We start from the raw sequence: 16,361 nt of genomic DNA, 5'->3' as shown, positions 1-16,361 counted from the left end.
CGGCCGGGGGCGTGGCGGAGACCCGACGTGACGCGGCGACGTGACGCGGCGACGAGACGCGGCGCCGAGACGCGACGGGGAACGCGGGGAAGGTGAGGGGGAGGTGGAGGAGGGCAGCGGACCATACTTACATAGGTCCCCGCTACCGGAGACAGCAGATCTCCCGCTGGAGATCTCCGGTAGCGGGGACCTATGTAAGTATGGTCCGCTGCCCTGTGCCCAGCGCCATACATAGGGCGCACCGGACTATAAGGCGCACTTTGGATTTCCACGGAAATCCAATGCTTTTAAGTGCGCCTTATAGTCCGGAAAATACGGTACTTGATTTCCTAAGTCACACAAGTATTGCCATCATTCAAAGTATATATTCTACTTTATTCCTCCTCCCATGTCTTGCACTGTCAGCAGTATTCTAGGGGCAAAAGTGCTGACAGGCTGCCTTTAAAGTTGGAGATGAAATTAGAAGGTTACTTTGCAACAAACTTTAAATGTGCAATAACTTTTCTAATTAGCTTTGTTCTATGATGAAAACGTATGCATAGGAAATTAACATTGTTGCCTACAGCAACCGGCAGACCTTCAGACCTGCAAGACATCAATAGCTAAGAAATTGCTAACGAAAGATAACCAAATGTTTTGCTTTGCTTCGGTTATCTTTCAGGTTTGTTACTTAAATCATGAATAAGAAAATTAGGGGGGGGGGGGGCATTAGGTCACATAGACAAGATGCCTGTAGTTCATCTTAGCCAGGAAGTCTGCCCAGAAAGGAAGATACATATACAGAGTGGTGGATCACAAGAATAGTAGGGTAAAGGAATTATATAATTTCACACCTCACAAATAGTATGCACAGGTTTAACACTCTAGCAAGGATAAAGTGTGTTTCCTCTGCCCATGAGTAGCAAATGTTTATTGATTCAGACTCTATCACCTTCCCATGTGCCTGTTGTGTGCCAACAAATAAGTGATAGACAATTAGCCCACCATTTCATACTGGTGTTTGGTATTGTTGGATTTGTACATGCTGGGGATATCTTCTCCATAGTCAACCCCTAGAAGATAGGGCATAATTTGGAAATATGTCCCCAGGCCCACACCTTGGTACAGGTGTTGCCATGCCCCTCTCACAAAGGGTCCGGGATTAGGTAGAGATTTCTAAATCCATCCCTTCATTGTCAGTCTTCTGGGGGAGCCTTTCATTGGACAGGCAGGTCAAAAGTTTTATGTTGTAACCTCCCGGCCAGATTAGTCTGCTATTTCCATAGTAAGGGTATTTGTTTTTATTCCCCTTTATTTGTATAACTGTTTGTGTGTGTATCATATGTACAGCATATAGTTTTGTAATCAAGGACTTCTGCACTGGGCCCTCATGGGGGGAGGGACCCACGTCTGTCACCATTGAATATCTGGTGACAGGGCCCCTTTTCATAAAGGGTAAGAGCTAGAAAATGCTGTAAATACATTGGACATATGGGTTACTCACTGATATGTAGGTCAGTTCTTTTGCAGATGTCTCTGTATTTGGGTTATATGTAAAACCCACTATGGGTTTGCTGTGTTGCTAGAGTGAGTAAGCGAGGGTGAGCCCCACTCCATCCATATAGTCAAGGTTCTGGTCTGTCCTCATTACTCGGTCTACAGCTGTGCTGGCCTGATGGAAGGTGAGCAGGTTAGACACAGAGGAGTCACTCTGCACCTGGAAAAACAACCGTGAGTTTTGTTGCTGTGTAGTGTTCGGGATGCTGTGCAGTAGGTGCAGTCTCTTTATAGTCAGGAGATCTTATTGTATAGTTAACCTCTACGCACACCAGGTCGTACTACTACATCTTGGTGCTGCAGGGGGTTTATGGAGAGAGCTTACGGACTGAGCTCTCTCCATACACAGTGGGTGTTAGCTGTATTATACACCTGCTTGTTACTGCCGCAGTCGGTGCTGGCACTGATCAAGGCAGTTAACCTGTTAAGTGCTCCAGTCGAACCTGACCGTGACATCTAACTTACCATTCCATAGACGCCGCCGTCAATACAGTATAATTGCAGTATATAGTATTAGCAAACAGACCTTGCAGGGTTAAAGTACCCTAGGGGTTCTGAAATAATGGTAAACTTAAAAAAAAAATTTTAATTTAAATATTTAAAAAATGGAAAGAAAATTAAGTTTAAATCCCCCTCTTTCCCCTAAAACAAATATAAAAAAATAAACTGTAAAAATAAAAAGATGATAGGTATCTCTTGGTCCCAAAATGCCCATTCTATCAAAATATTAAAAAGATTATTCCCAGCCGTGAACAGAAAATAGCCCAATTGTACGAAACGCCACTTTTTCGATCCATGAATATTTGAATAAAAATTGATCAAATAGTCATTTAAGTGCCAAATTTATATTTATAATTTAAGTTAATACACCAGCACATACCACAAAAAATTACACCTTACATAGGTCCGTACACCAAGGAGGCTGCAGCACGGGGCATTTCATTAGGGAGGAGGCTGCAGCACGGGGCATTTCATTAGGGAGGAGGCCGCAGCACGGGGCATTTCATTAGGGAGGAGGCTGCAGCACGGGGCATTTCATTAGGGAAGAGGCTGCAGCACGGGGCATTTCATTAGGGAGGAGGCTGCAGCACGGGGCATTTCATTAGGGAGGAGGCTGCAGCACGGGGCATTTCATTAGGGAGGAGGCTGCAGCACGGGGCATTTCATTAGGGAGGAGGCTGCAGCACGGGGCATTTCATTAGGGAGGAGGCTGCAGCACGGGGCATTTCATTAGGGAGGAGGCCGCAGCATGGGGCATTTCATTAGGGAGGAGGCTGCAGCACAGGGCTTTACATTAGGAAGGAGGCTGCAGCACAGGGCATTACGTTACTGGGGAGGCTTCTGCATGGGGCGTAATGTTACTTTGGGAACAATGCATTTTCCACCCTTGGCTTATACTCAGCTTATACTTGAGTACATATGGTATATTCTTAAAGTTGGGTTTGTACGCTTACACGAGGGGTGAATTTCAGATATGTAATAATGCATGTCATTGTGTATTCTTGAGTTTATCCTTAATCAATATGAAACATGAAAACGGTGTGTTAGATAATAAATCAAACCTCTGTGTGAAGGGTATTTTATCGATCCACAAAACATCAGTTTGCTTAGCATTATAGGCAGAGTGAAGGTGCACAATAAATATAAAAGCCTTTCTTGTATAACATCAATATAAAGCCAACATACACCATCTACTGGGAATAATTGATTGTTCTTAAAATTTTCTTAAAATATAATAGAAAGAAATGAGTCTCCAAAATACATCAAAATAATTGTATCATGGGATACAGTTAGGAGAAAAAGGAAAAGACGTCAGCTCACCCTGATGATGTGTTTCATAGCACCTAGAACCATCCGAGCATGGGATCACTCCGGCTTGGAGAAGTATACAATGTAAAACGGCAAACACGATCCAGCTTCAAGGAATGCAAAGCTTTATTCCATCTCTTTAAAAACCATAGATTCGGCCATGGGATACAACAGCATAAATCGTCACAGCATAAATCGTCTACGCGTTTCAGGTGTTAGACATCCTTAATCATGACTAACCTTGCAGTATGTTTTCCGGTCATATAAACCAAATGCACTAGGTCACATGACCAGACGCAATCAATTGCAAATGTGTTAAAAAACTACAAAAACATTAAACATCAAGGCATACATAAAATAAGAAAGTACAACTATGAAACATGGAAATCTAAAATGCAGAAGGGTGATTAATAATGACATATTATATCTAATCTTTTGTTCATCCCTTTTGGAATTCTAGTATCAAGGGTGAAGATCCAATATGTTTTGCGGTTCAGAAGCTTCCGCCTGAGGTCTCCACCCCGCACTGGTTTCCACACTCTTTCAATGCCGGTAAATACAAAAGAACTGCAATCCCCATTATGCACCACTTGGAAATGATGAGATGCCATCGATACATTAACTGTGTTTACATTTTTGGCATCAAGCAAATGGTTTCTGATGTGAACCTTTAAAGGACCTCCAGTAAAACCCACATACTGTACATTGCATGTTTTACACGTAATAACGTAAATAACATTTACAGTGTTGCAATTTATAAAACTACCGATATTGTTTTGCATGTTCGTGCTGCAAGAATGGATAGTTTTAGAAGAACTTACATAATTGCAGCAGAGGCACACATTATGGCCACACTTGTAAAACCCTTTTGTAGACAACCAGGTGTTTCTAGACACAAAATTAACTCTATTTTCTAAAATTTTTGACACACTTCTGTCCGTGTGTAATAAAGGTAAATATCGTTTGACAATACCTACGATGTCTTTGTATTGATTGCTATATGTCGTAGAGAAAGTTATTTTTGTCCCCTGTGATGCACATTTTTTCCCAGAATTTTATTTTTGTTTTTGTATACAAGGTCCTCTCTGTTTATGTTACCTACAATATGTCGTGCTCTGTTTAACATCCACTTCAGATATTTTCTTTTATGGAGCTTATTACACACCTTTTTACTTTCCAACTCAAAAATGGTATTGTCCGAGCAATTACGTTTTGTTCTTATTAATTCCCCAATGGGGATATTTTTTATGACATGTGGAGGGTGACAGGATGTTGCCTCTAGAATGGAATTGGTGGCTGTGGGCTTCATGTATGGAGATATATGCACAACTCTGTCACCTCTAAGATTAATATCCAAAAAATTGATAACATTTTTATTATAACTAGATGGGAATTTGAGATTCATATTATTCTCGTTGATGTAGTTGACAAAAGCGGCTATACCATGTTCCGGTCCCTCCCATATCAGGAGGAGATCGTCGATATAACGACCATACCACCTGATATGGGAGAGACACGGATTGGCAGAGGAGAAAAGGAATAATTCTTCCCAATAAGACATATATATGTTTGCCAGGGAGGGAGAACACCTCCCCCCCATGGCTGCTCCACACTTTTGGATGAAAAATCTTTTATCAAAAAGAAAATAATTATTTTTGAGCAAGAAACTCACTGACTCCATCAAAAATTCCTTCACTTGCACAGAATAGTTACTGTATTTCTCTAAATGGTAACCTAAAGATATCAATACCATGTTGTGTTCAAGAGAAGGATAAAGACCAATTACATCGCATGAGAGCCAATATGACACAGAATTATGGTATACAGAACATGGTATAGCTGCTTTTGTCGACTACTTCAACGAGAATAATATGAATCTCAAATTCACATCTAGTTATAATAAAAATGTTATCAATTTTTTGGATATTAATCTTAGAGGTGACAGAGTTGTGCATATATCTCCATACATGAAGCCCACAGCCACCAATTCCATTCTAGAGGCAACATCCTGTCACCCTCCACATGTATCGCGGTTTTAACACTTTTTAAACTTTATAGCAGAAGCCGTTTCGGCGCTGTGCGCGACCCCGCGCGCGCAACGCCTGCGGCATTTCCTATGTAGGCACGCGCACGATCATGCGCTCGCAGCGCCGAAGCAGTTTCTGCTATAAAGTTTAAAAAGTGTTAAAACCGCGATACCGCGGTTTATAACACTAACGAAACTAAGCACCGGCACCAGCTCACCCTGAGCTGGTGCTCGGTGTTTACAGCTTACACAGACGATCTGAAATGGTAGGTTTCCTTTAATGTATCGATGGCATCTCGTCATTTCCAAGTGGTGCATACTGGGGATTGCAGTTCTTTTGTATTTACCGGCATTGAAAGGGTGTGGAAACCAGTGCGGGGTGGAGACCATAGGCGGAAGCTTCTGAACCGCGAAACATATTGGATCTTCACCCTTGATACTAGAATTCCAAAAGGGATGAACAAAAGATTAGATATGATATGTCATTTTTAATCACCCTTCTGCATTTCAGATTTCCATGTTTCATAGTTGTACTTTCTTATTTTATGTATGCCTTGATGTTTAATGTTTTTGTAGTTTTTTAACACATTTGCAATTGATTGCGTCTGGTCATGTGACCTAGTGCATTTGGTTTATATGACCGGAAAACATACTGCAAGGTTAGTCATGATTAAGGATGTCTAACACCTGAAACGCGTAGACGATTTATGCTGTGACGATTTATGCTGTTGTATCCCATGGCCGAATCTATGGTTGTTAAAGAGATGGAATAAAGCTTTGAAAATTTTATATGGACTCCTGTTGCATTCCTTGAAGCTGGATCGTGTTTGCCGTTTTACATCGGATACAGTTATAGTTTAAGTTCCTGTATCTCTAAATCTGGTCATACCTTATACCCCTTACCGACATTTGACATAATGGTACTGCATCGCGGGAGGTGCGTTCACGCAATTTGCAGTACTATTACGTCAAGCTTCTGGTGCCAGCTCCTGAACGGAGGCGGCGCCAGAAGCTGTGGGTGTCGGTTTTATATAATAGCCGACACCCGCCTCTAAGACCCACGACCGGTGTTAACCCCTAACAAGGGGCATTTCACAAGAATCAGACCCCCTACAGCGCTTACTGGGGGGGGGGTACGCTGCTCCAATCGCAGCCGAGGGCCTGCCAATGTCGGGGCTGCGCGATCCTCTTCCGGGAGCCGGATCCTGCCTTCTGTATGACATCATCTTACGTCTGTATTACACTGTGTAAGGTGAAGAAGAGCTTGAACAAGCGATCAGTGGATCACTTGTTCAAGCCAACCTGTAAAAGTAAATTAAAAAAGTTAAAAACATTAAACAAAAACATTTTTTTATAAAAAGAATCAAATAAAGTTAAAGTCCCCAAAACACAAACTTTCCCTATGCACATGTAATAAAGTAAAAAAAAAAACAAAACACAAAATCGACAAAAAAACCCACATATTTGGTATCGCCGCATCTGTAACAATCCGTACAATAACTCAGTCAATGAGTATAGTACAGCTTATGTTTGAGGTAGAGTGCGTGACAGAAAGACCATCAGGGAGAGCGAGTGACTGACAGAGAGACAGCCAATGAGTGGGGATAGTAAGTGACAGAGGGACAGCCAGTGAGTGTTAGTGAGAGACAGACCAGAGACAGACAGGGAGAGTGCATGAGAGACAGCCAGTCAGTGATAGACAATGAGACAGGTGGGGAGAGTGAGAGACATGCAGAGAGTATGAGTAAGAGACAGACAGGGAGAGTCACTGAGAGACAGGGAGAGATAGAGGCATAGATATATACAGATATATATATATATATATATATATATATATATATATTTTTTTTTTTTAACCAATTCTATTTTGTTATAGCTAAGTGCAGTTATTTACTATCCCGGGCAACGATGGGATCTTCAGCTAGTAAAGTATATAAGAAAATTCTTCAACACAAGCCCCCCCCCCCCCCCACACACACACAATATTGACGGTTATGCTTTAAACAACCCTTGAGGAAGCTGACCGTGAAATGCATGTCATAATGCTGTGGCGGGGGTCATATGTCCTTCATTTTTGCGTAACTTGCATAACTTCAACTTCGTCACTGATTATTGAACATTATTCTCAAGAATCTGCTGAGAGGAATCCATGCGACCCTCAAATTTAGCAAGATTTCCAATACCGGCATTGGCCACACAGCCCAAAAGCATGATGGAACCTCCACCAAATTTTACAGTGGGTAGCAAGTGTTTTTCTTGGAATGCTGTGTTTTTTTGGCCACCATGCATAACGCCTTTTTGTATGACCAAACAACTCAATCTTTGTTTCATCAGTCCACAGGACCTTCTTCCAAAATGAGATTGGCTTGTCCAAATGTGCTTTAGCATACCTCAGATGACTGTTTGTGGCGTGCTTGCAGAAACGCCTTCTTTCTCATCACTCTCCCATACAGCTTCTCAGTGCTTCAGTAAGTCAGTAAAAAGTAGTTAGGAGTATTTACATCAAGCAAATGATAAGGGTGCCCATACTTTTGCACCTGTCAAATTTTGTTTCAATGCATATTGCACATATTTTGTAAGTACAATAAACCTCATTTCAATCCTGAAATATTACTGTGTGCATCAGTTATTAGATATATCAAACTGAAAAAGCTTTTGAAAAGTAAAAATGAATAAGATAAATAGGAGTGCCCAAACTTTTTCATATGACTGTAATTTTATGTTAAACTGTAGAGTGGATTCATTTGACAATTGAAATATGTAACAATTGGCAATATCATATGAAATATTAAAGATATTACAATGTTTCCAATCTAAATACCAGTAAACATATAGTTTTTATACACAAGTTAATACGTTTGTATGTATAGCAAGAGTTATTTTACCACATTTAATAGTGATAAGCTTATGTCTGTGGTCACCTCCTCTAATCGGTCTCGTAACATACTCTATGCCCCTAAAACTGAACCCACTAGTGCAGTGATGGCAAACCTTTTAGAGACCAAGTGCCCAAACTACAACCAAGACCCACTTATTTATCGCAAAGTGCCAACACAGAAATTTAATTTGTGATTTATACTCCCTTCACAGTTTACATTGATAGCAGCACCCTCAGGACACCAATAAAGCAGAAAACAGAAGAAATTTGGATGATCATTGAAGCTTCCCTCCAGGGTCCTATAAACAGGAAGGAGGCCGGAGCAGGAGCTACAATGATAGTCCACACCTTCCCACTCCGCCAGTAGTCCCAGGTAGCACTGTCACTTTAAAATACCTCTGTGCACAGCAAGTCCTGGGCTGTCTGGGACTGCAGGAAGATACCTAGAGTCATCTCTGTTGATGGCCTGAGTGCCCACAGAGAGGGCTCTGAGTGCCACCTCTGACACCAGTGCCATAGGTTCGCCACCACTGCACTAGTGTCTCCCTTGTGAAAAGATGCAAAGTGTTTAGAAACGGCTGACAAATGTAATGAGGACAAATGGGAAATGTCAGTTGAATGCAGACATTTATCTGATTCTACACAATTTTTGGTGGCTACTTTCTATTTTGTAGCAATAACTCCTCTACTTTCTTGACATTCCTTTTTAGTCAAGAAAAATTGGATTGCACTGGTTGCACTGATACCAGAATTTTGAGGAGAATTTTTTTTTTTTTAATCTGAATTCAGGGTTAAGGGTGTTGTCAGATGGAGTGTTAAATGTCTGAGGGCAGGCTAAGCAAAATCGCTTATGAGCTTTAGTTTTTTAATGTTAATATGTTAGAATAAAAATCTTAAATAAATGACTTATTTTGTGTCTTATACATTTTTTTTAAGTTTTAAAAAATGATAATGTAGTGATATATAGAGAGATCTCTGAGAAAATCCATCTCTATATTCCAGTGCATTGAGCTTGTGTCACAGTGCAACTCTATGGAAACTCTACTGAGATAAAATCCTCCCAGTGACAACCAGTAAGCCCATAGTCTAGTGTATAGAGGCTCTGTATCTCCATGGCATGGTAGAGAGTGGTGGTTGTGAGTTTAGGTCCGACAGAGTTCACCGTCTTTTTTGTGGTGCATCTTTAACATAGGGCGTGCAACACAATTTCAAGTTAAATATGGTGCTCAGTCTGAATCTGTTGGACCGTCCGATGGCACGCCCCCTGATTTGTTTTGCGTGGAAGCAACTGCAAGAGGGTCGCGTGGGACACAATCAAAGCACACACACTTCTTAAATACCTGTGCAAGACATTATAGCCATGAAGAACGTGAACAGTCCAACTAAAGTGCATTGCAATGCGGCACAAAGCCCTTAGTAAATGTGCCCCAGTGTCCTCACAGAAGTGGTAATATACGCAATTTCATGCTGATGTGCCCTCACTATCAGCTTCTGTAGTGTATAGCGGATGCTGATAAAATGCAGCATTTGGAGACGTCAGTGTGTTTTATACATTTTGGCATTTCATCTCGGCTAAGCTGAAAATAGTGATTGGGTAAAGGGCTTTGTGTATCAGACTTTACTGAAGGAACTTTTAACATTTTCCCGTTCAGTCTAGAAGCTGCATTTAGCATCTGAAGACAATCTACCCTAGTCATTCTTTTTGTTTACCACCTTTCACACTAGCCCCTCCAATGTATACAAAAGACTGACAGCTTGTCCTTTTATAGTTTAAAAACAGTATAAAAAAAGTCTTTAAACTGGAATACTGAAAAAAACTAATGCTCCACAAAAACGGCAAGATTAGGAAAAAAAACAAAAAAACAAATGAGTAAAAAATATGTACTAGCAGTGACTCTCCATTTGACCCTCTCTATAAGGGTCATTTATCTTGTTTTTTTCTCTTTTCCTCTTATTGGTGCACTTGAATATCTGCACAAAAATTAGCAACTTTTTAATCTGCCCAGCAAAGTTCGCTACAACCATTTTTTCAGTGTTGGTGCAAATTTGCCACAATTTTGGGCTCAAATAAACTCCAGTCCCACACAAGCAAGGGAAGTAGTATGGTATGGGTAGCTAAAGACTGTAATTTTTGTGCATATTTTTTTGAAAAAGGTTGCAATAAACCCAAGATATATCACTGTCGAAGACAAATGAAACACGCCCAAAACCCAAAAGAAAAAATTAGATACATAGCCCCAGAGTAAAAATGAATGACTCTGTGTTCTATTTTTCTTAATGTTGCAATAAACACATATTGTTAAAGAAACTTACAAATTAATCATCCCTGTGTATCCTAAGCACTGAGCCATGTTACCCTACTCCTCACTTTCCTGTGACTCTTGTGGTGAGCTTGTTTTAGGGTTTTATTTTTTTTTATTTCTAGATTTTGTGTTATATTGCTACAATATTGTGAAATAAATTACTGACATTCCTGCCTTTTAGATTTTTCTTATTTTAAATAAGTATTAAACAGTTTGTATTCCTTTCCACGTATAACTGTTAACATAGAGATCTATTACTTTCAGCATTGGGGCAGAAAAATAGGCAACAAAAAGCAACTTGACAGCCATTTAATTTCTTTTCTTTTTTTTTTTTCTCCTTAATGTCCCCCTTTTGCACTCAGCTGAACGAGGCAGCCAAACAGCTCATTGAGAAGGACAAGACAAGCTTATCCTCAGCGCCAGGCTATGAGGTCCCTGTCTCTGTTGATGCCAACATGGTACTCAATTTGACCCAGAGTCCTATTGTAAACAATACCGGAGTTGTCAGTGCTAACCAGAGGCATGCCGACATCAAGAAGAATGCCAAGAAACGACACTCGTTCACAGCTCTCAGTATGACGCACAAATCCTCCCATGCCATGAATAACAGACATTCCATGGAAATTAGTGCTCCAGTATTGATCAGTTCTAGTGATCCCCGTGCTGCTGCCAGAATCGGAGGCATGACTCAACTTTCATCCAGTGCTCCAGTTCAGGTAACTGTTTTTAGAGCAGCTACATGAGGGCATAAGAATAATTTAGAAGCCCATTCAGATGAAATCTGGAGAAAATTATCCAGTATATGCTAACTATGACCATAGTATGTCTCCTGTGCTGTAATTTTCTTTTTTACATAATGCATACATGTATCCTTCATACATGTGCCCGTTATGGGAAATATCTTGAAATTGTTTTTTTGCATGTATGTTTCTACTAATATAAAATCCAATAAAGAAAATATTATAATAATAACCTAGATCAAATTAAAATTTACTGTTGACACTCCTTGTTATTCATGGCTTTTGGAAGGTTAACTAGTCACATAAATTTATTTAAAAAATACTATATAAAGCTTATTAATGTCGGCATGTAGATGGACTTAATCCATTGATAGCCTATCTTTTTCCATTCACTCTCTAACGTCCTTGTCCTTAACAAGTACTAATTAACTCTTATCGAGATATAATTTTTCTTATTAATTTTTAACAGTTTTATTCTCTAGGTTGTAATACTTGTTTTCTTGATTCCTGTAGGTCAGTGGAAGAGTAAGTACTGACAATATACAGTTTTTATCAGACAAGTATCTTTAAAAGTAATATTTTGTTGGGGTTAAAGAAACCTAATTCAATTAGAATGGGCACATATGAGTTAGAAGTTGTATATTTTACTGCTGATATGTCAATGTATTGTCTCGTTCATAAGAAGAACCATTTGTATCACAAACATTGAGCTTTTTTCATTACTGAGTTCTAAAACACACAGACTGGTTGTTATGTAACAGGAGTCTTCTTCATAACGAAGCCTCGCTTGTGTCATTTATGCCCGATGGTGCTGAGGATGTCAGGTCTCAGATGGTAGAGTCTGCCATCAGATTATTAAAAATTAACAATTCTTGACAGATGCTTGGCAAGATTCAGGGTTGTATTTATCTCATAAAGATCTCTTAAATAATGTAGCTCTGTGCCAATAAAGCTAGCGAACACTGCACTACCATACCCTCAGAATGCGAGACCGAGCTTACAGCGGTCTGGCGTATTCATGAGGGGGCGGTAGGAGGACGCGGTGGCTGGCGCGCTTGCTGAGACTTTTGTGCGTTTCTGCTCAGCGCCTGTAGCCACGCCCCCTGCACGGAGCTCAGAGACTCTCACTGATCACTTCCGGACAGGACATTGTAAGGGGAGAGAAACTACAACCTACAACGAGATAAGTGATCCGGGGGAAGGGGGAGGCAGGCACATATGTGTAACAGTGTAAAGTCTGACAACCTCTGTCTGTCAGCCTGTATCTGTCATGCCTTTGTGTAATCTCATGCATCTCTGATCTGTCTCATCTCTCTTTCTATGTATGTCAGAAGCCAGATGAAAGTGTGTATATACACCTGTACCCTATAATGTAACCACATTGTCCCCCCACAGAACTAGATGGATAATAATGTGTCTGCTTAGAGAGTCCCCGCCCACACCCTGGGATTTTACACAGAGCAGACTAGGGAGTGATGGGAGCTAAAACATCAATAACACTTAGTAACATTGTAAACTAAGGGGTTAAATGATCTTTATTGTGTTAGCATCTCTGGAGGATTGAGATGTGAGAATTTTCTTTAATGGGAAAACCCATTTAATCCCTTCAAGTCTAAGCCATTTTAGGGCCTTGGGACCAGGCCTGATTTTTTAAAGTTTGCCCTGTGTCATTATACCTTTGTAACGCTTTAACATAGCCAGGGGATTTTGAGATTGTTTTCTTGTCATTGTATTTCAAAGTAATAGAAAAATTTTGATTATATCTTTTGTGTGCAAATTGGCAAAAATTTCTAAGAATTAATCATTTTCAAACCTCAACATTTTCTGCTTTTCAGGCAGATAGTCATAGCACCCAAGTAACTTTATAACTAACATTTCCCCAATGTCTGCTTTATATCGCGCAGCCTCTCTCTTTTAGTAAAGAGCTCTGTGAGGGCTTGTTTTCTGTGTAACAAATTAATAATGTTTTCAAACATTTACAGAAATGAAAACATCCTGTACAAAAGTTTTTTTTTCTGGCGCTAATAACTTTTTTATACTTTGTTATACTGAGCCGTGTGTGGTGTCATTATTTGCATCTTTTGGTGACGTTTTCAATGCTACCATTTTTAAGGCTGTACGACCTTCACTTTTTTTATTGAATTTTTTTTTTTATTTTTCAAAACTTTGGGTGCTATTTTCCGTTACGGAATTAAACGCAGTGAAAACCTGTTATTATATTTTGATAGATCGGGCATTTTCGGACGCGATACCTAATGTATTTATGATTTTTCTGTTTATTATTATTATTGTTCATTCATTGCAATGTGCAAATTGGACCTCATGGTTGCCATGGCAACAATCGGCACCAAAGTTACCCAAGAAAATAGCGCAAATGCATTTTTTCACCAATTTCATTGCATTTGAAATTTTTTCCCTACTTTTCAGTACACAGCTTGAAATATGAAATATCGTCACTGTAAAGTGCAATTTTTTACGCAGAAAACAAGCCATCACAGAGCTCTTTGCATGGAAAAATAAAAAAATATATAGATTTTTGAAGGTGGGGAGTGAAAAGTGGAAACTCAAAAACAAATAAGGGCCTGGTCATTAAGGGGTTAACAATAATGTTCACACATAGTGCCAGTTCAATAGTTTTTGAGTAGTTTGAACACTGATTATGTTCCTTATTTTATTGTAAAGGGACTTACTAGACTGAAAATGATCTGGAATGAAAATGATTTTATGAAATATGTTTAGTCTTTGTTGAATAGATGTCAGACTGAGCATTTTGAAATAAAAATGTTCTCACTGATAAACCAAGCATAATGAAATGCAAGTCTGGGCAAGGTCAGCTAATATTTCCTCAAGCAGTTGAATGCACATATCTAATGAGGTGGCTTCTTATCCTACTCATGTGGACATCTTGATTTGAAGCATGTGAGGTATTTTAATATGTGGCAAGCAATTTAGTCAGGTAACTGCACCAAATTGCTTCTGACATCTCAAACGTGAGTGGAGAGAAGAGGAGGAGGAGGCCTTTCCAAGTAGCAGTCAAATTAATTCAGCAAATGCATCAATACATCTGTTCTGTGTGATATCGTCTAATGCAGTAACAACATTGACAAGCTCTACTGAGCTAATCTTCTTTATGCAGGCCAGAGATACGCTTCCAATTTGAAATACCATTTACCCGACAACAGGTAACAGAAGATACCAGGAAGGAAGATTTTTTTAAAAATCCTTAAGTGTTTCCTACATTTTTAATGTCTGACAATTGAGATTTAGTGGTTAAAAAGTAACAGGATCACTAGAGGCACAGTTGGTGGAAATAATGCAGTCCAATGTCAAACAAATATTGTGTATATGTAGAGGGGATGAATAATGTGCTGTCTTTTCCTATAAGACATGAACTATTCATCTGTATGCCCTGTCAATGAAAGGATAAAACCTCAATGATTACATGGACATGCATTGAAGCATTGGTAAGATGTATTTCTATCCAGAGTCTGTTGTTACAGAATGATATAAATAGCTTGAAGGATGTCTAATAGATTGAGCTGATTTCTCACTTCATCACATACAGTAGATGAACACAATGAAATATTGGTTGGATGATGTAGGAATAAAAAAATATATATATCTAGTACGGAATAGATCTTGATTAATAAAAATAATTCTATCCCATAGATTAGATATATGGATTGTCAAGAAAGGGGGAGGCCCATGGCTTGGCGCTCTTTATAAATTACAGGCTGGTATTTCAGAAGAGTTTACTGTAGGTCAGCTTTTGCCTTTTAGCACATTAATATTTATTATACTTTCATTAAACTGTTCAGATGAAGGACCGTTCTAAAATTGTGGACAAATTTACTACTGTTACTATACTGTCACTGGCAGACTCTACTCACACAAAGCCACACAGGGGTCTTATAGTCAGAAAATTACAATATATGGCAGAATAATTAAATTAACTGTAAATTTCTAGTTGGTAATACCCTTTTAACCATAGGGCTCCATGACAATAGATGAGTTTCGGAGTTTTTGTTCAAACGGTAGTTTAGAGAATTGAGTATGGCTTTAAATTAGACATGCATGGACCCAAACCTTCCATTCAGGTGCACCCTGCCCAACCGGGACATGTTGCCAATATGGCTGTTAACAGGGCGCCCCTAGCTACCATCCATGGCTGTGATTGACCGAGGGGACAGCCCTGGCCAATCAAAGCCATGGCTAGTTTTAAGAGCATTGTATAGGACACAAAAGGAGATGTGTATAAATGACACGCCCCCTGACGAAGCCCGCGAGTCGGGCGATATGCGTGGGGCTCTCTCTCCTCCCCAGACCGCAACTACCTAGCTGGTAATATAATTCTTTATATCTGCATATTTCCACAGACTATCCACTTTGGACCATATATTGATTATTATACTTTTTGCATGAGTGATTTGTTCACCTCCCCTTTCTTGGTCTTAAATATATGTTTACATTGCTTTTTTAAGCCTACTATTTACATCTATTGTGCACTGTGGTCCGTCTGTGATTTATTTATGTGGCGGGACTGGGGAGTTCGTATGTGATGTATACCCAATTTGTCTTTTGGGTTTTTAAGTATGTTTTAACATGATTTATTAATAAAGTTTAATTTGTGTCATTTATACACATCTCCTTTTGTGTCCTATACATTGGTATTCTCCAGATGTGTGACTAAGTCCCTTACTGTGTTATCATTGCCCCAATTTCTCAACAAGCATAGTTTTAAGAGCGTTAATATGCTGGATTGACTGTGATAACCAGGTCTCTAGGGGATGCTGGGTCTGACCCAGTCCATTTCTCATCAAACATCTGCTTCCACAGGGGGTAGTTTCACCCTGTAACAGCCCCAACCTTATAGGTGCCACAGTTACAGGTTAAAAAATAAAAGTTAAAAAACATGGAAATGTCCCCAATGGGTATTCTATGACCTCAAAGGAGACATATAAAGTTAAATTGTAACCGTCATTTCAAAAAACTTTTGATGTGTTGTAGGGCAGGTAATTTTAAGCCCTTTTGCAATTGGATTAGTTACCCTAATCTTGCTCCTTCCTCTC

General features: G+C 39.6%; 1 protein-coding gene across 2 annotated transcripts in view; it reads left to right on the top strand.

The window, feature by feature from the left end:
• SH3RF3 (SH3 domain containing ring finger 3) overlaps positions 1-16,361 on the top strand; it is a 334,768-nt gene that overhangs the window by 208,782 nt on the left and 109,625 nt on the right. The window contains exon 4 of one of the 2 annotated variants that reach the window (XM_072135805.1): positions 10,915-11,268. The exons of the other annotated variant lie outside the window; for it this stretch is intronic. Within the exon in view, the coding sequence (XP_071991906.1) occupies positions 10,915-11,268 (354 nt within the window). The remainder of the gene's footprint in view (positions 1-10,914; positions 11,269-16,361) is intronic. 2 annotated transcript variants of the gene reach the window in all.

This window comes from Engystomops pustulosus, chromosome 2 (assembly GCF_040894005.1).
Source record: "Engystomops pustulosus chromosome 2, aEngPut4.maternal, whole genome shotgun sequence".
In the NCBI taxonomy this organism is placed as follows: Eukaryota; Metazoa; Chordata; class Amphibia; order Anura; family Leptodactylidae; genus Engystomops; species Engystomops pustulosus.
Note: the sequence above shows the minus strand (reverse complement) of the source record. Positions and strands in the feature narration are given on the sequence as shown.